At 40.5% G+C, this 25818-nt stretch overlaps 1 protein-coding gene across 1 annotated transcript in view; it reads left to right on the forward strand.

Moving 5' to 3' along the window:
- Positions 1–25818, forward strand: part of LOC139168050 (kalirin-like) — a 408535-nt gene that overhangs the window by 332127 nt on the left and 50590 nt on the right. The window contains exon 3 of the mRNA XM_070753397.1: positions 11928–12042. Within this exon, the coding sequence (XP_070609498.1) occupies positions 11928–12042 (115 nt within the window). The remainder of the gene's footprint in view (positions 1–11927; positions 12043–25818) is intronic.

Genomic DNA, 25818 nt, shown 5'->3' on the forward strand with positions numbered 1-25818 from the left:
ATTTAAAAAAGTTTTTAAAAAGAACCCCATTTACTAACAAGCACACACACAAACATACCATGCATAAATTGTACATGCCCGGGGGAGGTGTTTCAGTTCCCCCATGCCTGACGGCAAAGGTGGGTTTTAAGGAGTTTACGGAAGGCAGGGAGAGTAGGGGCAGTTCTAATCTCTGGGGGAGTTGGTTCCAGAGAGTCGGGGCCGCCGCAGAGAAGGCTCTTCCCCTGGGGCCCGCCAACCTAACATTGTTTAGTTGACGGGACCCGGAGAAGGCCCACTCTGTGGGACCTAATCGGTCGCTGGGATTCGTGCGGCAGAAGGCGGTCTCGGAGATATTCTGGTCCAATGCCATGAAGGGCTTTAAAGGTCATAACCAACACTTTGAATTGTGACCGGAAATTGATCAGCAGCCAATGCAGACTGCGGAGTGATGGTGAAACATGGGCATACCTAGGTAAGCCCATGACTGCTCTCGCAGCTGCGTTCTGCACGATCTGAAGTTTCCGAACACTTTTCAAAGGTAGCCCCATGTAGAGAGCATTACAGTAGTCGAACCTCGAGGTGATGAGGGCATGAGTGACTGTGAGCAATGAATCCCGGTCCAGATAGGGCCGCAACTGGTGCACCAGGCGAACCTGGGCAAATGCCCCCCTCGCCACAGCTGAAAGATGGTCCTCTAATGTGAACTGTGGATCAAGGAGGATGCCCAAGTTGCGGACCCTCTCCGAGGGGGCAATAATCCCCCCCAGGGTAATGGACGGACAGATGGAATTGTCCTTGGGAGGCAAAACCCACAGCCACTCTGTCTTATCCGGGTTGAGTTTGAGTCTGTTCACACCCATCCAGGCCCCAACAGCCTCCAGACACCGGCACATCACTTCCACTTCTTCGTTGACTGGACATGGGGTGGAGATGTAAAGCTGGGTATCATCGGCATACTGATGATTTATTTATTTATTTATTATTTATTTATTTATTATTTATATTTGTATGCCGCCCCTTTCCGCGTACTCGGGGCGGCTCACAACAAAAATATAAACAATCGTACAAATCCAAATAGATTCAATAAATTTAAGTATTTAAAATAGTTTTAAAAAGAACCCCACTATATGAACAAGCACACACACAAACATACCATACATAAATTGTATGTGGCCGGGGGAGGTGTTTCAGTTCCCCCATGCCTGACGACAAAGGTGGGTTTTAAGAACTTTACGGAAGGCAGGGAGAGTAGGGGCAGTTCTAATCTCCGGGGGGAATTGGTTCCAGAGAGCCGGGGCTGCCACATAGAAGGCTCTTCCCCTGGGGCCCACCAACCGACATTGTTTAGTTGACGGGACCCGGAGAAGGCCCACTCTGTGGGAGCTAATCGGTCGCTGGGATTCGTGCGGCAGAAGGCGGCCTCGGAGATATTCTGGTCCGATGCCATGAAGGGCTTTAAAGGTCATAACCAACACTTTGAATTGTGACCGGAAATTGATCGGCAGCCAATGCAGACTGCGGAGTGATGGTGAAACATGGGCATACCTAGGTAAGCCCATGACTGCTCTCGCAGCTGCATTCTGCACGATCTGAAGTTTCCGAACACTTTTCAAAGGTAGCCCCATGTAGAGAGCGTTACAGTAGTCGAATCTCGAGGTGATGAGGGCGTGAGTGACTGTGAGCAATGAATCCCGGTCCAGATAGGGCCGCAACTGGTGCACCAGGCGAACCTGGGCAAATGCCCCCCTCGCCACAGCTGAGAGATGGTTTTCTAATGTGAGCTGTGGATCAAGGAGGACGCCCAAGTTGCGGACCCTCTCTGAGGGGGTCAATAATTCCTCCCCCCCAGGGTAATGGACAGACAGATGGAATTGTCCTTGGGAGGCAAAATCCACAGCCACTCCGTCTTATCCGGGTTGAGCTTGAGTCTGTTGACACCCATCCAGGTCCCAACAGCCTCCAGGCACCGGCACATCACTTCCACCGCTTCGTTGACTGGGCATGGGGTGGAGATGTAAAGCTGGGTATCATCGGCATATTGATGATACCTCACCCCATGTCCTTGGATGATCTCACCCAGCGGTTTCATGTAGATGTTAAATAGCAAGGGGGAGAGGACCGACCCCTGAGGCACCCCACAAGGGAGAGACCTCGGAGCCGACCTCTGACCCCCCACTAACACCGACTGCGACCGGCCAGAGTGGTAGGAGGAGAACCACTGAAGAACAGTGCCTCCCACCCCCAGCCCCTCCAACCGGTGCAGAAGGATACCATGGTCGATGGTATCGAAAGCCGCTGAGAGGTCGAGGAGCACCAGGACAGAGGATAAACCCCTGTCCCGGGCCCGCCAGAGATCATCCATCAACGCGACCAAAGCGGTTTCCGTGCTGTAACCGGGCCTGAAACCCGACTGCTGGGGACCTAGATAATCAGCTTCTTCCAAGGACCGCTGGAGCTGGAGTGCCACCACCTTCTCGACAACCTTCCCCATAAAGGGAAGGTTGGAGACTGGACGATAGTTGTTAAGTACGGCTGGGTCCAGGGAGGGCTTCTTGAGGAGGGGGCGCACAAGCGCTTCTTTATAGAGTGATGGAAAAACTCCCCTCCCCAAGGAAGCGTTGGTAATCTCCTGGGCCCAGCTCCGTGTCACCTCCCTGCTGGCCGAGACCAACCAGGAGGGACACGGATCCAGTAGACAGGTGGCGGAACTCACAGCTCCAATGGCCTTGTCCACTTCATCAGGTGTCACCAGATCAAACTCTTCCCAGACAGGTGGACAAGTACGTGCCCCAGTCACCTCGACTGACTCGTTGTCAGTCGACTCTGTTTTACAATTGGAGTCGAGGTCGGCCCGGATCTGAGCGACTTTATCAGCGAAAATCATGTTAAACTCCTTGGCAAGGGCTCCCCAACTCCCCCCTGGTTAAGAAGGGAGCGGGTCACCCTAAACAGAGCGGCCGGGCGGGATTCCGCTGATGCAATCAAGGCGGCATGGTACACGCATCTTGCCGCCTTGAGCGCCACTTTGTAAGTCTTAATAAAAGCTCTTACAAGTGTTCGATCAGATTCAGACCTACTCTTCCTCCATCGCTTCTCTAGACGTCTCTTTTGGCGTTTCAACTCCCGGAGCTCCTCGTTGAACCATGGGGCTCTACGGGGTCTAGCGCCACGGAGAGGTCGCAAAGGCGCAATCCGGTCAAGAGCCTCCGCAGCAGCCGTATTCCAGGTCTCCGCAAGAGACTCCACCAATTTTTGTTGCTCTTCTCTGTACTCTTTCTAGAGTCACAACATGCTTTTTGCATTGTGGCGACCAAAACTGAATGCAGCATTCCAAGTGTGGCCTTACCAAGGCCTTATAAAGTGGTATTAACACTTCGTGTGAGCTTGGTTATATACCTCTGTTAATGCACCCTAGAAATGTGTTGGCTTTTTTGGCAGCTGCTGCACACTGCAGGCTCTTATTTCAATGGTTGTCCACTAGGACTCCAAGATCCCTTTCACAGTTACTACTGTTGAGCAATGTACTACATATACTCTTTCTGTGTATTTTATTTTTCTTGCCTGAATGTAGAACCTTACTTTTTTCACCATTGAGTTTTATTTTGTTAGATAGCACCCATTGTTCAAAGATTCTGTATTTTTTTTAATGTTAATTTTACTTCTGGTATTTGTGATAGACTTTGGGGGGGGGGGTGGAAAGCAAATTGCATCAGGTGACTTTCTTTTAGTCTTAATTATTCAAAATACTGCATCTTTTGTTCAGAAGTGTAAGTTCATAAAAGAGATTTTATGCTGTCCTAGTGTAATTCATTACCTAAAAATATTATAGCCCGAATTGACAGAGGTTATGCAGATTGAAAAGGTTACCATAAAATCCTTTTTTGAAAAGATGATAGAGAAGACACTTGAGACTGATCTTGCCCAATTGCCTTGCTTCTTTGTCTCTGCATGAAAAGGCAATCGCTTTTGACACCACAAGCTCAGTATCAACCTTGCCAGCTACACTGCCTCTCAGTAACAGGCAATAATTACCAATGGCTTTTTGGAAACGTATCTTTATGGTTTATTTGGTGCCTGTGGAGCATCGTTCCTAATCTGCAGCTGAAGTGTTGGTCTTTATATTCTGTCCTGCATATCTGTACAAAAAGCCCGAGCTCAAAAATAAATTTTGCTTTTCTTTTTGCACCCAAATCACATGCACTCTCTGTTCCTTTTCATATATATAGGTACTTGCTTTCAAGTGCCTTCCTTTCTCTGTGCTTTGATTTCATACTTTTGATTTTCTTCAAAGTCTCTCTTAGAAGGTTTTGCTTTCTGTCCTTTGCTGTTATCTTTCTAAAACTGATAAGAAGTGTGGTAGCTGTTGGGTCCAGATAACCCCGGTGTCAGCCAGCTTACATTTTAGAATGGACGGGCTACATCCTCCCTCCATCAAAAATGTCTGAGAAAAAAGTTGTAGGCTAAATTTGAATGTACATGTATGGTACATTTACCGTATATTTAAAAGCAAACACACTGGGTAAAATCTGTGATCTTTCTTTAATAAACCTAAGTAGTCAAGCTTAAAGAAAGTAGTTTTCTTGGTTTATTCATTTTTAGTTTATTCATTTTTAGTTTGCTAAAGGGTACTGATACTGCTATGCTAGGAAACCTACATACTGTATAATATTTTTACCAAACTCTGAATATCAATACAGTGGTACCTCTACCTAAGAATGCCTCTACTTACGAACTTTTCTAGATAAGAACCGGGTGTTCAAGATTTTTTTTGCCTCTTCTCAAAAACCATTTTCCACTTATAAACCCGAGCCCCCAAAATTGTAACCGGAAAAGGCAGGGAGAACCCTCCCTTGGGCCTCTCTAGGAATCTTCTGGGAGGAAGCAGGGCTGGAAAAGGCGGGGAGAAGCCTCTGTGGGGCCTCTCTAGGAATTTCCTGGGAGGAAACAGGGCCAGAAAAGGCAGGGAGAAGCCTCTGTGGGGCCTCTCTAGGAATCTCCTGGCAGGAAAGAGGGCTGGAAAAGGCAAGGAGAAGCCTCTGTGGGGCATCTCTAGGGATCTCCTGGCAGGAAAGAAGGCTGGAAAAGGCAGGGAGAAGCCTCTGTGGGGCCTCTCTAGGGATCTCCTGGGAGGAAACAGAGCCTCCACTCTCCCTGTGGTTTCCCCAATCACACGCATTATTTCCTTTTACATTGATTCCTATGGGAAAAATTGCTTCTTCTTGCAAACTTTTCTACTTAAGAACCTGGTCATGGAATGAATTAAGTTTGTAAGTAGCAGTACCACTGTACTTCCAGATACAATTCAAAATGTTAGTGTTAACTTTTAAGGCATTGCAAGGCACAGAACCTAGATGTATTTTAGATCTCCAGTTATCTCTACCTGTCTACAAACTTCATTAAGAGTTGTTGCTTTGAGCCCAGCTGTTTTATTCTTTGATATATACACACGATTTATTAACCATTTGTCTTAACTTCTTAATCATTATTGATTATCTAATTTAATTATTAAGTTAAAATCATTTTTCCTGCTGTGATAGCCTTTTTTGGTGTTAGATTGATTGTGTGCTTGTTTTTTAATATTCTGGGGTTGTTTTTTATGAATTTTTTAGCTTAACATTGTAATTGGATAGGTGGGTAATGGATTTGTTATTATGTATTGTTTTTACTTGTTGTAAGCCGCCCCGGGTTTGGGGAAAGGGGCGGCATATAAATCCAATAAATCTAATCTAATCTAATCTTTAGAGCAGGAGTATAAAAACTCATGTCATCACAGCGGCATCATGTGACATATCCCATTTTCCTCCTTTGCTAAACAGGGCAATGGGTGTGGCCAGCGGCCCAGCGCATGACACATTGGGCTCTAAGCCAGCAGTTTGACAGCCCTGTTTTAGAGGATCATTTCTCTAAAGTGAGGATCCTTTCTCTAAAGTGAGGATCATTTCTCTAAAGTGAGAGTAACCTTACCCTACTGGCACTGTCCCTGAAGACCTGTTTCTTTCAGCAGCTTTGGAGATATCAGAGGAATAGGAAGTCCCCGAGACACTTACTCTCACAGGTTGTCCTTGAACCCAAAGTCTAGATGTAGACGCCAAATGAAAACAAAACTAGATACATTTCCATACATGTTTTGTTTTGAGTTTTGAACAAAGTAACTTCACTTAAAGTCCATTTCAAGTTGGCTGTGTTTTGACCAGGTACTCTTGAAATGGCTTGAGTCTTCTGAATTCTGAATATGACTGGACCAAATGATGATATTACAAAAAAGCCATGGTTGGAGCAATCCCACATGCCCGTGACACTATTCAAGACTTACTCTTTGACTCTGAAACATAATTCTTATTCATCTATTTATTCAATTTACATTGCTGTCCATTACTAAGCAACTTTGGGCAGGTAGCAAAGGTTTAAAAAATGCAATATAAAAAGTAGACAATAAAAAAATAAAATGCAATACACCTGGGACAACATACTAACACAATTATGTTGGGGTCATACACCATCATGTTCTGTTGTCTGGAGGAAGATCCAGCTTTGGGAAGATTTTTAAAGACCACAAATCTTGGGTCTTCAAGAGAGACATTTCCTGGTTTCCATAAGGTAACACTGATTAATTGGTGGTCCCAAAGCAGGGACTCTATTGAATTTTGTTGATAGGTAGACCACAGACCTACAAATATAGATATATTCTATGCCATACATGGCCTTTAAGACCACCAACATTTTGAATTGCATCCAGTAGCCCATCGATAGCCAGGGAAGCTAATACATTAGGTGTACTATATTTATAAATACTTGTGCTGCTGCATTTAGTTTCTGAGTGGTCTTGAATCTTAGCTCTTGTTTGAACTTTGAACATGCAAAACATCTATTACAAAGGTCAAAACAGTTCAACTTGAACTGTTTTACACATTTCTACCTCTCATTCCCCAGGCAGATACATTATATTACACTTCACAAGCTCACTGCACATTGATGATACAGTATCTAAATAGCCCCAGCAAGCCTATGTCACACGGCTGTTTAGCAATATCTGAAGGATCACAAATGTCCTATTCATGCAGGATATAACTATTGTCAGGAATGGCAAATAGCCACTTTGAAAGGAGTGCCAGGAGTTACTCAGTCTGGGCTAACATTCAGACCAAGTAACTCCTAGCACTCCTTTCAATATATATAGCCAAGATAATAGTTATATCCTGCATGAGTAGGACATTTGTGATCCTTCAGATATTGCTAACCAGCCGTGTGACATATGCTTGCTGGGGCTATTTAGATACAGTATCATCAATGTGCAGTGAGCTTGTGAAGTGTAATGTAATGCATCTGCCTGGGGAATGTGAGGTAGAAATGTGTAAAACAATTCAAGTTGAATTGTTTTGACCTTGTAATAGATGTTTTGCATGTTCAAAGTTCAAACAAGAGCTAGGATTCAAGACCACTCAGAAACTGTATGCTCCTAAATGAAGCAGCACAAGTACTTATAAATAAAACCTTAATAATATATTAACTTCCCTGGCTATCAGTGGGCTACTGGGTACAATTCAACATGTTGATTCTTTTTAAGGCCCTGCATGGCATAGAACATAGATATTTGTAGGTTGCATGAATTTGGCTTTGACCACTGCACCTTTCTTGGTGGAAATATTTAGGAGGAGATTGTTAATAAGAGAAAAATGAGAGCCAAGAGGAAGGAAATGCAATGTGTTGCCGCTGCAATATATATTAAAAAGAAAACAACACCAATTATTTTGAAACACCATTTGGAAGCTGTTCCCAGGGACAGACAACTTACATTCCAATTCAATTGTTTGTTAATGACATTTGCTGACATTCACGCCAGCCCTTGTCCTTGCGTAGAAAAAAATATTTAGGGGAAAGTGTTCACTTGGTACAGAAAATAAAATGTTTTTTACTTGGAAAGGTTGGAGATCTAAAATAAATTAATACCTATTGTTGCTTCATGAAAGACAATATTTTGTGCATTCTGCTATATCAGGGCTCTCTTGCTGGCTGGGGAATTCTGGGAATTCTTAAGACCCTATGTCTTAAAGTGGCCAAGTTTGGAGACCCCAAACTTGCTATAGCTACATCCCCAAGAATACTTTAAATGTTTTAAAGCATCTCTCAAACTAATTTTGAAGTTCTTTCTGTTCTGAGATTGTAAAAAATAAATTGCTGGTTAAGGAAGGTCAGTCTGTACCAAGAGCTGAATGGATCACTCTGCACGTGCTGTTACAGAAATTTACTTACAGAAATTACTGGTTTGGAAAGCAAGCACTAAGCAAATTAATATTGGTCAGTTATATCTCTTTTTTTTTTGGTAGATCACCCTGATTTACAGGGTTCATGTCAACACTGGACAAGAGCGCTGACTGTAGTGAAATCAGTTGTTAGAATTAGCAATGCTCAAGAATTATCTACCAGATTACTTTGTGAATTGATATATATTGATATACATGTCCAGTCAACAAAGCAGTGGAAGTGATGTGCTGGTGTCTGGAGGCTGTTGGGGCCTGGATGGGTGTCAACAGACTCAAACTCAACCCGGATAAGACGGAGTGGCTGTAGGTTTTGCCTCCCAAGGACAATCCCATCTGTCTGTCCATTACCCTGGGAGGGGGAATTATTGACCCCCTCGGAGAGGGTCCGCAACTTGGGCGTCCTCCTCGATCCACAGCTCACATTAGAGAACCATCTTTCAGCTGTGGCGAGGGGGGCGTTTGCCCAAGTTCGCCTGGTGCACCAGTTGCGGCCCTATCTGGACCAGGACTCATTGCTCACAGTCAATCATGCCCTCATCACCTCGAGGTTCGACTACTGTAATGCTCTCTACATGGAGCTACCTTTGAAAAGTGTTTGGAAACTTCAGATCGTGCAGAATGCTGGGAGAGCAGTCATGGGCTTACCTAGGTATGCCCATGTTTCACCATCACTCCGCAGTCTGCATTGGCTGCCGATCAATTTCCAGTCACAATTCAAAGTGTTGGTTATGACCTTTAAAGCCCTTCATGGCACTGGACCAGAATATCTCCGAGACCGCCTTCTGCCGCACGAATCCCAGCGACCGATCAGGTCCCCAGAGTGGGCCTTCTCCGGGTCCCGTCAATTAAACAATGTCGGTTGGCAGGCCCCAGGGGAAGAGCCTTCTCTGTGGTGGCCCTGACTCTCTGGAACCAACTCCCCCCAGAGATTAGAACTGCCCCTACTCTCCCTGCCTTCCGTAAACTCCTTAAAACCCACCTTTGCCGTCAGGCATGGGGGAACTGAAACACTTCCCCCGGGCATGTACAATTTATGCATGGTATGTTTGTGTGTGTGTTTGTTAGTAAAATGGGGTTCTTTTTAAATCTTTTTAAATATTTTAAATTATATTTGGATTTGTCATGAATTGCTGTATCTTGCTGTAAGCCGCCCCGAGTCTGCGGAGAGGGGCGGCATACAAATCTAAATAAATAAATAAATAATAAATAAATACAAATCTAAATAATAAATAAATAAATAAATAAATAATCAATCAATCCTTTAGGTCTTACAGTTCTTACATTTTGCACTCAGAAATGCATATTTTTGAATAGGTTTAAAAGTCCACAGTTTAATATGGAAATGAGATTAAATGAATTTAGGAAAGAACAAAAGTAAAAATACAGCAGAAATTGACTCCCTTTATTCTTAGTGGAGAATCTTATCCTGTGCTATTGAGTCGAGAAGGTTAAGTGTGATGTGGTCAGCAAGCTGAGCAGAATGAAGAATGTTCAGGCCTTTGTAGTACTGTACTTGGATGCCTGAGATTTAAGAAAATACCAGGTCTGCAAGTTAGACTGGAATTCAAAAAGAATTGTGGAAAAGTAAAAGGGGAATTACTCCTACATGATAACCCTCAATCTGTCAAAGACCTTGGAGTACTCATATCCAATGACCTAAGTCCTAGAGCCCACTGCAACAACATTGCCAAAAAGGCTTTAAGAGTTGTTAACCTAATCCTTCATAGCTTCTTCTCTGGTAATTTTGAACTGCTAACAAAAGCTTACAAAACATTTGCCAGACCAATCCTAGAATACAGCTCGCCTGTATGGAACCCACATTGCATATCTGACATCAACACAATTGAGAGAGTCCAGAAATATTTCACAAGAAGAGTCCTTCATTCCTCTTCTCACAACAAAATACTTTACTCCGCCAGATTTGAAATCTTGGTTTAAACAGCTTACAACTCTGTTGTCTCCGTTCCGACTTAATTATAGTTCATAAAATCATATACCAAAATGTCCTACCTGTTAACGACTACTTCACCTTCAACCGCGACAACACACGAGCACGAAATCAATTTAAACTAAATGTCAACCGCTCCAAACTTGACTGCAAAAAAATACGAGCAACAGAGTAATCAATGCCTGGAATGCACTACCTGAATCTGTGGTTTCTACTCCTAACCCCAAAACCTCTAACCTTAGACTATCTACAATTGATCTCTCCTCCTTTCTAAGAGGTCTGTAAGGGGTGTGCATAAGTGCACCACTGTGGCTACTGTTCCTGTCCTATTGTCTTCTTTTGTTACATTTAATCATTACTTATCTAATGTTTTATTTGTACAAATTATCACCTTATAATTGTTTGACAAAATACATAAATTACAAAAAAAATGATTGCCAACACATGGACATATCTATGTAATTATCAACAATTCAGTTTGATTTGGAATGTTACTATGTCCAAAGGTGCTTTGTTATCCAAATGGCTAGATATAAATGGTACATCACTGCTTTTTTTTGGGGGGGGGGATAAACGTTATGTTTTAAAGAGAACATGAAAACTGACATCAACTAATACAAATTAAAGAGGACAAAGAAAGCAAGAGGAAAAGAAAAAAGGGCAGAAAAAAGATAATAGAAAGAAGACTCTAATTTCCTGTGCATCAAATACAAATGTGATTATAAAGTTATCTCTTACTCTATGATTGCAAGAAAAAAACCCTCACCTTTTTCTGTTATCCAATCTTTTTCTAATCACCAAAACTACAAGTCATAAGTTCATCTTTTTCTGTTTCATTCAAAAAGTCTATAAAGTCCCATCAATCATAAATGTAGATTTTATGTCTTCTCTAATCAGAGAAATTAATTTAGACATCTCTGCAGGTTTCATCACTTTCACCAACCTTTCTTCCATTGTGCATAATGTCAGATTTTGTGATGTTTGAATATATAATTTATTCTCACTGCAGTAATAAACTTCCGTGCCTTTTTTCTTTGACTCTTCATTAGTCCCAAAATAAAACCCACTCATTTTATTCTGAATTCTTCTATCCAGAATTCAATGGTTGAGGTTTATAATAAAAACCCAGATACAAAAGAGGTTTTCAGAGTATGGAAGTTGGAAGGGATTTGCCTCCATCTATAAATATTAAACAGAAACAGAACATAATTAATAGTTCTGACTTCCAGACCACTTGGTATTTTTGAAAAGTATTCAGTTTTTATGTGATTGTTCACAAATCATCAATGGGGAAAAGTCGATCTCAGTTTTGCTAAATTTGCCTCCAAATTTAGTAGCATCGGTCATCATTTAAAATCAAATATATTAAGAAAATGCCCAATTGTTCATCCATCCATCCATCCATCCATCCGAAGAGTTTGAAATTTATATGTGCCCAATGTTGTTAGTGGACACTCTTAAACTTTTGAAAGATCCATATGTTTAAAAATACAGAATAATTACCATTTTTATTGCTGACTTTTTCTTTTAACATCCAAAACACCCTTTAATGCTTCCAATTGAAGTAATAGTAGTATACAATATAGTCAGGAAACTGCCCTAATCACTCAAGCGGTAAAAACTGAGAGGAGATCTTTACAAATAAGCTGCAATTCGGTCATTTCCGTCTTCCTTTGGCTCACATGATGTAATGTGCTTCCTGATTTATTTTCAAGCAATTGTTTGTTTTGTTACAGGCGGCCGTGATAAACGAGGAGGTCCCATCCTGACATTTCCAGCACGCAGCAATCATGACAGAATAAGGCAGGAAGATCTTCGGAAACTTGTGACTTACTTGGCTAGCGTACCAAGGTAAAAGTTCAAAACAAAGGCCTTGACGTGTTCTTGGAAAACCATTGGTACATATTGGGGTGGGGGGGGAAATGTTCCTTTTGTGCTCACTCCCTTCACATCTTATTCAGTCAAGTCAGAGTGGAATGGGGTGAAGGGACATAGCAAATGGCAGACAATAAATAGGGATAGATTTCTGGTTCTCAGCAGAATCCATGGGGTTCTTTTATTAGTATTGGACAGACTCTCTATTTTTCATTTTGCCGGTACATTATGCAAATGGTTGGAAATGAATGGCAAATCATCATGCCTTTTGTGATATAAAATGAGCTTATAATGGGAACTGAATCATGGTAGTTTTGCTGTCACTTAACCATCACTGATGTCTTCTTGAAAGGATTAATGTCCTGAGAATAAAAGCTCATCATAATTTATATTACAATTCTTATAGTAAGGAGTTATATCTAATATGTATTATATATATAATTCACATTAATTTGGGTTTCCTGATAAAATAATAAATCTGTAATCCATGTGCCTATCCTTTCGTCGGTACTGTCACAATTGAAAAGCAAGAACCATCTTGTCTGAATACGGCTTTATTATGGTCTAACCTGTATTGTGCTAGTTTATTTTGTGTATGAAGGATAGTGAAGGAAAGATGAGAAAATAGATTGTGAGGGGAAAGTTTTTGAACTCTCTGTGCTAAATAAAAAAGTGCCTTGAACGAAAACTCTGAATTAGCTACATTTATCAATAAATGCACAATGGCATATTTGAGACCAAGACCAATATTTGCATGTAAAAATAATTGTGGGTTTTAGTTTCTTTCAAGCGTTACTTTGTTATTTCTTGTAATATTTATTACCCTATAATGAAATTATCAGAGCAGCCTTTATAAAGCATTTTTAAAAGCCATATTATTTAATAGCTCAACAACACAAAACCATTCTAAAACAATCAAGATATTAAGACTATGCAGCCAAACAATAAGGTTTTTGATTTAATACTTGAAAGAGGATCATAATAATGTAGGAATATTTATTATTTTGATATCAAGTAATGGAAAAAAGCAACATATGCAACAAAAGCAAAAACCACCATATGATATTTATTGTTTATTGATAGAATGCTCCAAATTGTATATTTCTTGGTTAGCTGTGCTTCAAAATTCATCATCTACTTGTCTTTCAGATTACTTAGGACAATTTAAATAATTTTAAAAATTGACATATGTCAAGGATTATACTATCCTAGGTAACATTCCATTTAAGGTTAAAAGATTGTGAGTATGCAAAGCAGTCATACGGCTGAGTCATAGTGACTAAGCTGCAACCGGATTGGGCTAGAACAGTATAAGAAGTAGTGCACCTTTGCAGTGGTTGTTATGGTTGGTTGGTTGGTTAGTTCTGGTGTGTGGTTAGTCTTGTGGGTGGATTGGTTTACTGTATTGTGTTTTATAGCTGTAGTAAAGTACTTTCTGTAAATAGAAGAATAAGAGAGATTCCATTTTTGATAGACTGAAGAGTAGTGATGGACGAACCCAATGGGGTTTGGCTTTGGCAAGTTCGGATGAACTTTGCACAAAATTCGGCCGAACCCGAACCTGAACCCGAACAGTTCGTGGTGCCAAAGCTCCGCCACCGGAATCCCATCATTTTTTATTTTTATGGATTTTTTATTATTTTTAATTTTTATTTTTATGAAAAAGGAAACCGCAGCTGCACCACAAGCAAAGGGAGGTCCTTTCACGTGAAAATAAAAACTTTTATTTTTACATGAAAAGACCTCCTTTTGCTTGCAGCGCCACTGCAAAACATCTTCAAAGAAAAAGCCAGAAAGTCCAATTACCTCTTGAAAAAAGTACCCTTGAGAGAAGCAGGCAGACGATATTACGGAGAGAGTGTTCCAGTAGAAATGAAAGGCTCAGGCAGATGGGAAAGTGTTATAATTGGGGTACAAGCACCGTTCCTTGTAGGCTGCACGCGTGAGCGCGCGCGCACCCCAAAATACCACCCCACGCGCCCTTTTCCATGGGCGCACAGTCCCCATCCCCCTGCCAGCCCGCGGGGCAGGGCGGGGGTGGGGAGGCACCGGCAGCAAAAGGGAAGGGAGCCACGGCCGCCCCTGCCTCCCCATGGTGCCTCCGGCCCCCTCGGCCTTTCGTCACTGCCCCCCGCCTGATCCGCCCCCTCTGCTCCTCCGCCGCCTCCTGCCTTTGGGCGCGGCTCCTCCTGCACCCAGAACGCACGCCCTGCCCGTCTCACAGTCCCTTTGCTGAGAGCACTTTCATCCCAGGCTCTCAACAAGGGGCTTGCAGGAGAGGCGGGGCAGGTTGCGCACGCTCCCTATCTCCATACCAGCCCACTCGGAACATTCAAAATAAGAAAAACTTTCGCCAGCGAAGGCTTTTCTTATTTTGAATGTTCCGAGTGGGCTGGTATAGAGATAGGGAGCGCGCGCAAGTGTGCGCGCGCCCCCGACATTGAATATCACCTTTGCCGGCCTCTGCTGAGAGAATGCCTGCCGGCGAAGGCTTTTCTTATTTTGAATGTTCCGAGTGGGCTGGTATGGAGATAGGGAGCGCGCGCAACCGCCCGCGCGCCCCCGACATTGAATATCACCTTCACCAGCCTCCGCTGAGAAGAACGGAGAGAGAATGAGAGTGAGTGAGAGCAACAGACAGCAAGATAGAGAGAAAGTGAGAAAGAAAGAGAGAGAGAAAGGGGGGAGAGAAAGAGATAGCAAGAGAGAGAACAAGAGAGAGAAAGAGTGTGAGAAAGAAAACAAGAAAGAGTGAGAGAGAGAGAGAAAGCAAGAGAGAGAGAAAGAAAACAAGAGAGAGAAAGTGAGAAAAAGAAAGAGACCAAGAGGGGGAAAGAGAGAGAAAGAGAGAGAGAGAGAAAGAGAGAGATGAGAGAGGAAGGAAGAGAGAGTGAGAGAGGAAGAAAGCAAGAGAGAGAGAGAGACAGAGAAAGCAAGAGAGAGAGAGAGAAGAGTGGAAGGAAGAGATAGAGAGAAATGATAGAAAAAAGGGGAGAATAGAGAAATGAGAAAATAATTGAGGCAGAGAATGACAGGAGAGGGAAACAGAGAGAGAAGTGACTTGATTTAAAGCATATGGTAAAAGCACTTAAATAATAACAGAGAAAAAAAACCCAGCCCTCACCTGTTTTTATTAATGTTTTTGGTTTTGCTGGTTGATTTAGTTTTAATAATAATGGATTTTGGTTTTTTTAAATTATTAATTTCTTTTAATAAAAATGTTTATTTATTTATTTGTTTGTTTGTTTGTTTGTTTATTTATTTATTTATTCCGCCCAGTCCCAAAGGGACACTATACTTTTCCGTCCACATCGGGAAAAAATTAGAGTGTACATTGGGTACAAGTCCTTTTTTTTTTGCCAGTCCTGGGCAAAAAAAAAACCTCTCAAATTTATCTGGGGAAAATTAAAAGGGACACTTTCCTTCTGAACAGTTAGAATTCCAGAGAGAAATACAAAAGCAAAATACAGCCATGCAAATTTACTTCGGAAGATAGCGGCAAAATGCAACTGTCAGTCTCTGCTTTAAGACTGCCCTGAGGGCTGCCAGGAAAATGATTTTAGCAAAAGGAGTCAGCAGGCAAAGTTCAATAATACGTGTGGGACCCTTACAAATCCTTCTACAGAAACATGCCTTTGAAGTCTGGCCTGCATTGCTGACAGCTAGCCAGGGAAAAACCACCGCGGACTAAACTCAATTCAACCTCTGTGGAGGTTCTCTCTATTCTCTTCAATTCTGTCTGCTTTGCTTCTCTAAATGTTCATGCTTTGTTTCATAAGGAGTCTGGAAGACAGAAATATTAATAAAGTTCTGTTTCTGTTTAATATTTATAGATAGAGGTGAATCCCTTCCAACTTCCACACTGGGAAAACTTCTTTTGTGTCTCTGTTTCAATTATAAATCTCAACCATTGAAAAGTTTCCAAAATAAAGAAGAAACATTGTTGTTCTAGTTTCTGTTGCAATAGAAAAAGAGTTCCTATCTATTTAGTTTTTTCATGATGTGGAGAGGGGTTGAAATTGAATAGCAGTGAAGGCTTTAAGTGGACACAAGAAACAGGTTTTGGGGCACTAAGATGTATATTACCTAGTTTATACATATGGCAGCAGTTCTTCAGATCGAATTTCCTTAAGGTTTTGTTTTTGGCTTGGGTGTTCTTTATTCCACCTGTCTTTATACTGACTGGGTGGGTAGTAGGTCAAACAAATAAATATCGAATAGCCACGAATCTCATGCTTGATAAGGTAGCAGTAAAACTGCCCCTTTAGGTTACTGTAGCTTGCAAGGATTGTAGGCTTAGAAATTTAAGATTTAGGGTTTTTTTTAACATCAGCACAAAGACTTGTCTAAGTCTAACCATTTAATATGCCACTTAATTTTCTCTTAAGGATGATTTGAAAAATGGCATATATGCACACATACTCTCTCTCTCTCTCTTTCTCTCTCTCTCTGAGATAGATAGGTAGATAGATAGATAGATAGATAGATAGATAGATAGATAGATAGATAGATAGAGACAGGCAGGCAGACAGACAGACAGACAGACAGACAGACAGACAGACAGACAGACAGACAGACAGACGATACATATATAGATATGGCTATACATATACCAGTATAAATGTTATAGAATGATAGATATAGATATAATCTGAGTCTACGGAGAAGGGTGGGCTAGGAACCCAAATAATAAATAGGTAGAGGTAGACATAGAGATAGAGGTAGAGGTAGAGGTAGATATATCTATGATTAAGCTGTGGTGACATCTACTAATGTGAATCTGGCTCCTAATAAACTCTTCAAAACGCAAATGCAGTTTCTTGTTCTGGAAAAAGCTCTCCAACCATCTTCTGAAATGCCCAAACCTGTATAAAGAGTATCAATAGTACTAAACTGTAATTCCTAATGATTACTTTCCCCTCTAATTAAGAATGTAAGTGGGGTTTTTTTTTGCTTTTTGTTTATATTTGCATCTTGACACTTAAAATAAAGATGTGATTTCTCAAATAACCTGTGAATACTTACATTCTTTGTACAAAGAGGCTTTTGGAAAAAAAGGACAAGGAAGTACAAATCACTTCAAGCCCTCTATAGAACATTTGAATTCCTTTGTGGATAAGCTTAATTTTTTTTTTTGAAATGGTGGTCTTCCTAGTAAATTTTAACTTTCTTTTCATAACATTTCAAAAATGTTTCTTCCTTTCTTGCCCAGTTATCTCTTCACTGTTTCCATCCATCCGGATTCCTCTTCCCCACTTCCTAGTGCAGCATCCCACTTTTTAAAAACCAATTTTCCATCCTCTTTTTTCCTTCATTTTTGATATTACTATTTATTTATTTATTTCATTTGTTTATTCATTCATTCATTCATTCATTCATTCATTCATTCGACTTCTATGCTGCCCAATCCCGAACGACTCAGCGCCAGTATATACAGCATCCAGCAACATGTCCAACAGCTGCCGTCGGTGCCTCCGCCCTGGAGCTCTTGCTTGCAGCCAACTGCCCCGCCACTGCCTGATGCCGCTACTGCCAGCCCCCTCCAACTCCTACTTCGACCCCTGCTTGGTGATGCCACCTTTGCTGCCCGCCCCGGTGCCCTATGCCCATCAGAGCTGCCTGGCCCCACTGCCCCTGCAGGCCCACCTTGGGCCCAAGCCCTTCCCATTGCACGAGAGCTGCAATGGGGGAGGCAGAAGCATGGGGTACAAGAGAGCAAGAGAGAGAGAGCAAGAGAGAGAGAGAGAGCAAAAGAAAGAGAGAGAGCAAGAGAGAGAGAGAGCAAGAGAGAGAGAGAGAGAGAGAGCAAGAGAGGGGGAGAGAGAAAGAAAGAAAGGTAGGAAGGACGAGAGAGAGAAAAAAGGAGCGGAAGGGAGAGAGAGCAAGAGACCGAGAGGAAGGGATGGAGGGAGAGAGAAAGAAAGAGACAAGGAGGAAGGAAGAGAGAGAAAGAGAAAGAAAAGAGAGAGAGGAATGGATGAAGAGTAGTCTAGAATAGACTTTGCAAGGGTGTATACAGAATATATTCACACATAAAGATGGCACATGCACACATTCACCTGGATGAAGAAACTCCAAGATTGGTTTTGCTTGGTGTTTGCCACCCTACGTTGACCCCATGTAAAAGCTGGAATTTAGTCCAGATGTTTTTCATGTTTATACATTGGATTTAATGGCATTCAGTTAAATCTGGAATCATCTTTTTAGGTTAAAAAACAAACAATAAAACCCAGTTTGGCAGGATTACTGATAGAATCTTTATATACATTACAGGGCATTGTTGAATACTTAGATGCACCCAATGGTTTTGATGGCAGTAGAAATTCCTATTTTAATGGAAGGCAGAAAGGAAAAATAACTTACCTCAGTGTTTGTGTGTGTATGCACGCACAGATGCAGACATAAACACACACACACACACACACACACACACATCTTGCTCTGTCTACTGAAATATTTTGTAAACTGAAAATGTTTGCTATATTTCTCGAGGACGTTGATGGAACAATCCTTTACATATTTCAGAATTAAATCTTATAGCTTAGTATGGCTTATTCTGAAATAAGTAGGCATTTGATTCCAAAGGTCTGAGCTTGCATTATCTTCAAAAAGAAATATCATCACTTTAAAGCAGAGGTCTCCAAACTTGGCTATGCTGGCTGGAGAATTCTGGGAGTTGAAGTCCACAAGTCTTAAAGTTGCCAGGTTTGAGGACCCCTGCTTTAAAGGAACTAAAACAAAAGTTTAAGGTATTGCTGAGGTCTAAATTATTTCTGTTTTTAACAATGAAGAGCTAAATTAAAATATTTTTTCCAATTTATTGGTTGACTAGATCGTTTAATTCCCTCTTCAATTTATACGGGGGACTTCGAAGTGGAATTTACTGCTTAATTTGGAACATCCTGTTTATTTATTAATTGATTAAACATTTTGGGCTTGTATGGAAAATGTTAATTTGGTTTACGAGGTTTAATTATATATTTAGATGAATATATATCATTAGTCTTTTTACAAATTAATTACAAAAATTGTTTGTATGGAAAGTATTTCATTCTTCTTTTGAGTTGTTTTGATTTATGTTTTTTAATAAACAAGCTAGTCCAATGCATTAATTTTTATGAGGATTATGCACCATGCAGCACTTGAAAATATCCTTGCTAATAATTGAGATGTTTTAGCATCATTGAATTTATTGGCATTTGCAATGTGATTTACTGATTGTCTTAAATAAAGGAAAAACTATTGTACAATTTGGATGGAATTTGAAATGGTATATAATTGTCTGACTAAAGTTGTGGTTTGATCCAATAGGAGAAGTGTCAGAACATGATAGAATGGAATCCCCAACCATTTTGGTCAATGGGCAGAAAATGGCCTGTTTGTTAAGTTCCAGTTGAACCGGACCCAACTTGAAGAAGTTGGCAAATGGGCCAATTCTGGCTTCTGGAGGGCCTCTGTCGGGGGAAGCCATTTTCACCTTCCCCAGGTTCCTATAAAGGTTCTGAAGCCTCGGGACAGCAAAAAAATGGAACCTCCGGTTCAACCGAAAGTCAGCAAATCAAACATTTCCAACCTATGGAGGACTTTGTGGGATGGTGAAGGCCGTTTTTGCCCACCCCAGGCTGCTAGAGAGGTGAGAGCAGAAAATGGGCCTTCTCCACCCCCTCCAGAGGCAGAAAACAGGCTGTTTTCCAACTCTCAGTGGGCTCAAAAGGCCTGAAAATCAGCTGGCCAGCATGCAAATACACACTAGATTTGAGCTTGCCTGCCCACCAATATGGTTCCGTGTGGCACTTCTGGAACGCACGCCATAGGTTCACCATTACAATTATACTGTAGCATATACATTATGTCTTAGACATCCATTGCACAAATAGTGTCCCATTATAAATGCTCATAGCTTGACATTAATTTATTATCCAAAAGGAAGCCTAATACATGAAATAATGCATATTTTTAAAGCTGTTTTTAAATGTTTTTCACTATAATAGTCAGTCACTATTTTTCTATATAACCTACTCACAGATATGTTGAAAAATATTTTTTAAATGGGGAAACATAATCTGTGCCACTTTTAGTTCCTTATTGATATGATATAGGAAAGAAGACAGGCAGGGAAGGAAGGAAGGAAAGAGGGAAAGAAAAAAAAGAAGGAAAATATATTTTGAAGAAACAAATATTCAGTCAACTTTTTGTTATTGTAACAACCACAACAACAGAGTTGGAAGGGACCTTGGAGGTCTTCTAGTCCAAGCCCCTGCTTAGGCAGGAAACCCTACACTACTTCAGACAAATGATTATCCAACATCTTCTTAAAAACTTCTAGTTTTGGAGTATTCACAACTTCTGGAGGCAAGCTGTTACACTGGTTAATTGTTCTAACTGTCAGGAATTTTTCCTTAGTTCTAAGTTGCTTCTTTCTTTATTTAGTTTCCACCCACTGCTTCTTTGTTTTCAGACTTGTTTCAAAGTTCTGGACAAAGCTGAAGAATGAAGATATGTTGCATAAAGATAGACTAAAACTACATCACGATTCTTAGACAACTTTTCTGGTTATGCCAGTGTGACATACTGTACGTTTCTCCAGTTTTTGGACTAATTTAACCATGCATGATCTTTGGTAATCCAGTGAACTAAGTAGCAACCATTTTCTTTTTCAGTGTTTCTGTAGGACTTTGTCTTTGGTTAGAAGGTGACAGGGATAGTTAATACTCTAGTAAACTATTTAGATGGCAAGATTTATGGAGAGGAGGAGTTACTTTAGATCTTAGTAAATGCAAGAAACTCTCTTAACATTGATGTTCATATGACAACTAAACTTGTTGGTTCAATCCAGCTGATTTTCCACTAAATTTATCTGCTCTCTCAGTAAGCAAATGTTTATACATCTCTCGATGTATAATGAAAACATGATATTTTGGAAGTCTAAATGTTTCATATTTGTCTTCTTTTATTTATCCTCAGTGGAGAAAATGCCCTCAAATATTTTACTGATGCTGAGGGTCATCCAAGATTTAAAAAAATAAGAACAGAAGATCATAAAAATGAACTGATGAATTGTGGCTTACTTTTCAGTGACAATGTAACTTCATCAAAGCCCATTTAAAAAAAAACTAAGGGACTTATTTCAGGAACAGATACTTGATTTGGCAAAATATTCTAATCTAAAGTGCTGCCTTGGCTTAATTTCAAGCCATTTCTTGATGATCGTAAAGTATAATAGATGTAATAGATCTTTGTAAAATAAAAGGTGCAAATTTTGTTGATTGGATGCAAATGGAAGACTGCATATAAAAAGGCAAGAGAGATTTTTTTAATTAACTGAATATCTGGTATTCTGTGTCATTTCATGATTTGGTGAGACATATGTGTAAAAATTAAGTGAATTAAAACTATTGCAGTGTGTATTTTTTTATTTTAGATGATGTAATCTGATTTGTTTCCACATGTGAAAATAATTAAATGTCTTGATGGTTGATAGTTACAATGTTTAGTACAATATTTACTAAACTGTTAATGTGAGTTTTTGGCTAAAACTATTATTGGAAGCAAAATCAATTCTAAATGATAATCTCCCTCTCCCTCTCTCTCTCTCTCTGCCTCTCTCTCCCTCTCCCCCTGTCTCTCTCTCTCTCTCTCAAATAATTTTCTGACTATAGTAAAATGTTGAATTTATCATAAATAAAGCAGACTTTCAAAGTCAATAGTGAAAAGCAGTGCGGTTCATTTCTAAAACTGCTCCTTGAATTAGGCAAGTCTTGTGTCTTTTCAAATCAAATACAATGTTTCAACAATATTTTGGCTTTCGAGCCTCTGTTTTGCAGACAGACTTACCCAGAAATGAGATTTATTAAGTTTGAATTAAATTGCCATTGGGGCATGTGCTTGGTTAGTAGATTACACAGGATTGAATTGTGTGGCAAGACCGTAATATAAACAACATCACTGGATGTTCTGATGCTCGAGTGGCTATATCTGTTTTTCAATCAGAATGAGTGAATAAGCCACAAAAGGGGTTATGGTTTAATTTAAGCAAATGTGAAGTGATAGGGCAAATAATTTTAAGAGTGGGTGGATTGTGAGGTGTTGAGATAATTTGTGATGATTAGCCAGGAAAATGTCTGGTTTAGGATTGGGAGGGATAGCTATATGACCACATCAATTTAGCATGGCAAATTCCATATTAGAGACAGGAAGCAATAGCATAATAAAGTCTTCTGTGATTCAATTTTCTTGCTTGCTTGCTTGCTTGCTTGCTTGCTTGCTTGCTTGCTTGCTTGCTTGCTTGCTTGCTTGCTTGCTTGCTTGCTTGCTTGCTTGCTTGCTTGCTTGCTTGCTTGCTTGCTTGCTTGCTTGCTTGCTTGTTGGATTTCTAGGCCATCCTTCTCCAAAGGGACTTGGGGCGGCTTACATAGTAAAAACAATACAAAATACACAATTTAAAAATCCCAAGTATAAACCAAAACTAAACCCCAAACAATTTAAAAAGCATTCAACCTAATTCATTCAAACACAATCATGTCATCAGCCAAAGCAGAATGGCAACACTCAATGGCCCCATCCCTGTTGGCAAAGATGCATTTTTAAAACCTTTCAAAAAGCCAGGAGAGTGGGGGGGCGGTGCGAATCTCCAGGGGGAGTTGGTTCCAAAGGACAGGAGCCACCACAGAGAAGGCCCTTCCCCAAGGCCCCGCCATGTGACATTGCTTGGCTAACGGGACCTGGAGAAGGCCGAGTCTGTGTAGGGCTTTATAGGTAATACCCAACATTTTAAATTGCATCCAGAGATCAATAGGTACTTGCTATTTTGTTTGTCCCTTGTAAAAAATAATACTATAGAAATCATTCATAATAGAAAATCCAAAATATTTCTCTCGCTGACAGGACAGGACCAAATGGGATGGGATTGAACAGATGGGGGGAGGGAAGGAATTCAGTCGGCAATGTTGAGAATTAATGAAAGATAATATTTTGGGTACTTGCATAATGGATTTTAAAAGTACATTATTCATCTATTCCCTCTCAAACCTAAGAACCTGCTTTGTTTATGTTGCAGTAGTATACTGAACTGCAAAATCTATTCAATGAGATCAAATTGGAAAAGTTATAATGTTTGGGTATATTATAATAAAATATCTCATTCTCAGGAAAAAATAACATAAAATGAGATTCCTTGAGGTTGCAGAATGTGCTTTCAATATATTTTTAAAGACCACTCTTCTCTCCAGAATCTGTCAAATTAGAATCATGGTGAATTTTTTGAAAGAAAGCTAAGAAGACAATCCTGATGGTAATTGTCCAGGAATGTCATAAGTATGTTTTATACTTATTTTATACCAAAATCTCCAGGGCAAAGCATAATTCAGTAAACGTTAAGATTATGCTGCATCATTCCACGCTTGGGGGAGGGCACTTCAACCTGCTTTCACTGCGGGGATGTCTGAGAGCAATTAGTGGCAACGTTCACAACTAATTATTCTAGTTTTAGATTTGACGTTTTCCCCTGTATATCCAATTAATTAGAATATCAGAATTTGTTACATTATTTATGTATTTTAACAAGTTTTTTGACTGGTAGAAAACTATAGAAATGGGACAGTTTGAATACTCTTCTTTGGAACAAAAAATAAAACTGATAAATTTTGTTAAGCATTGTTAAGTATGAAGTCAGATAGAACCAAGCACAAATTCCCTTTATATGTTTACCAGCCTGCAAAATTTTCTACCTGATGAGTTTTTATATTTTTATAAGTCTCCAAAGACATTGATAAGTAGGAATTGTAGATAGTAAACATCTGCTAAGCAGGGAACAATCTTTTTTCTCCCTTAATATTACACACAGGGTTAGGGATAAAGGAAGGAAGATGATTTGGTATCCAGAGTTAGGCATGCAATTAAAAAGGAGAAAATAGGCTGTGCATAAGGTCACTCACATCTAAGATGTGAGAGCATGCCATCTTACTTCTTTGCCAAAGGTACTAAATGTCTTTAAATAACCCTACTGAGAAGTATTACCTGATACACCCATTTTCATTAAAGCTGAACTTAATTTGTTCTGTGTAGAAATTTGGGGCCCAATCAACAAATCCTGCCAATTATTTTAGCATTCACATTAGTCACAGTTGAAATTATACTCAAATAAAAAAATTAACATGCTCCCTTAGGTCTATTTGTGCAATCTTAATGTTTCTCATGGAAATGTTGCCTTTTATAGTCTATTTGGACAAGCTGTATCAACCAACAAAGCAAGAAACATGGAAGCATCTAGAGTTCAGAGATTTTATTTTATTTTATCTTTATTTTTATTTGTCAAAACGTATAATATACGTATAAGATAATATGCAGTGGTGGGCTCCTATGGGTATGGTCAGGTACGCAGTTCCGGTAGCAAAATTTTGGTCAAGTACACAGTATTGGTAGTAAAATTTTGATATATTTTTTTTCCTTTTTCCCCTTCTGGGCTCTGGGTATGTTTTTCCTATCACAGTAAATGAGATTGAATGTGAAGAATACTGAGACAGGCAGGTTTAAAAGACGGTTCCTTTATTCAGCTCCTTTTGTGAATGTGACATTCAGCAGGGAACGCGTCTGCTGTCAATGAGAAAAGCCGCTCTATTTATACTTTCGCGGCTCCCGCCAAAAGAGAACTGTCATGCGTCTGAACCAATCAGACGCGACCTCTTATTATTTACATTATCTGCCCGGAGACAGCTTTGTACAAGGATTCAACTATCTACATAGGATTTAACACCCCTCCCTCCTTAGTCTGGAATATGTCAATCAGTCAACCATGTGATATAGTCCTCCAATCTGCTTGGTCTACGCGAGGCTCTTTCCGACCTGCGCAGATCATTTGAGTCCTCGCTTTCAACGGTGGAGGTCGGTTCGCCTGTACCTCCACAGTGCGGCTGGGGCCGAGTTTCAGCTCCGGCCTGCTGAGTTGAGTGGGCAGGCACAACACTGACCTCTGAGGATGAAGATGGCTCGGCGTCACTGGAGGACCTTTCCTGGCTTGGTAAGTCCATTTGTAATTCCAATAAATCGGGTTGTGAGTAAAAGTCTGATAGGGGGGAAGAGTTTACATTAGCGGTTTGTTCATGGGAGGATTCAATGCGTCCTCTCAAGTGGTCAATGTGCCGCTTCCACATGCGGCCATCCTCTAGTTGTACATAGTAAGTTTTGGGAGCAGTTTGCTGTACAATCTTTCCCTTAATCCAGTTTAACCCCCCATCAAAAAATTTTGCAAAAACATTTTGACCCAGGTACAAATTCCTTTCAGGAGTTACAGACATATAATCATGACAATTATTATTACAATACCGTGGGTGTAACCTGTCCAGAGGGGACCTGAGTTTTCTACCCATCAAGATTTCTGCAGGACTCTTGTGTGTAAGGGAATTGGGTGTAATATGCTGTGTTAATAAGAATTGGTCCAAATGTTGCTGTACTTCTCCAGGGCCTGCTCTGCGCAATGCCTCCTTGGCCACCCTAACGTACCGTTCCGCCAGACCATTAACCCATGGCGAGTAAGGTGATGTGAGTGCGTGTCTGACCCCCAAGTTACTTAGGAATATTTCAAATTGCTTGGCTGTCAATTGGGGCCCATTGTCTGACACCAAGATGTCAGGACAGCCATGAGTGGCAAACAAATGGTGTAAAACCCTTATGGTAGCACAAGTGGTTATATTACTCATTGCAATTATTTCAACCCATTTTGAAAAAGCATCTACCACAATCAGAAAATACTGAGAC

The sequence above is a fragment of the Erythrolamprus reginae genome, chromosome 1, assembly GCF_031021105.1.
Source record: "Erythrolamprus reginae isolate rEryReg1 chromosome 1, rEryReg1.hap1, whole genome shotgun sequence".
Lineage (NCBI taxonomy): Eukaryota > Metazoa > Chordata > Lepidosauria > Squamata > Dipsadidae > Erythrolamprus > Erythrolamprus reginae.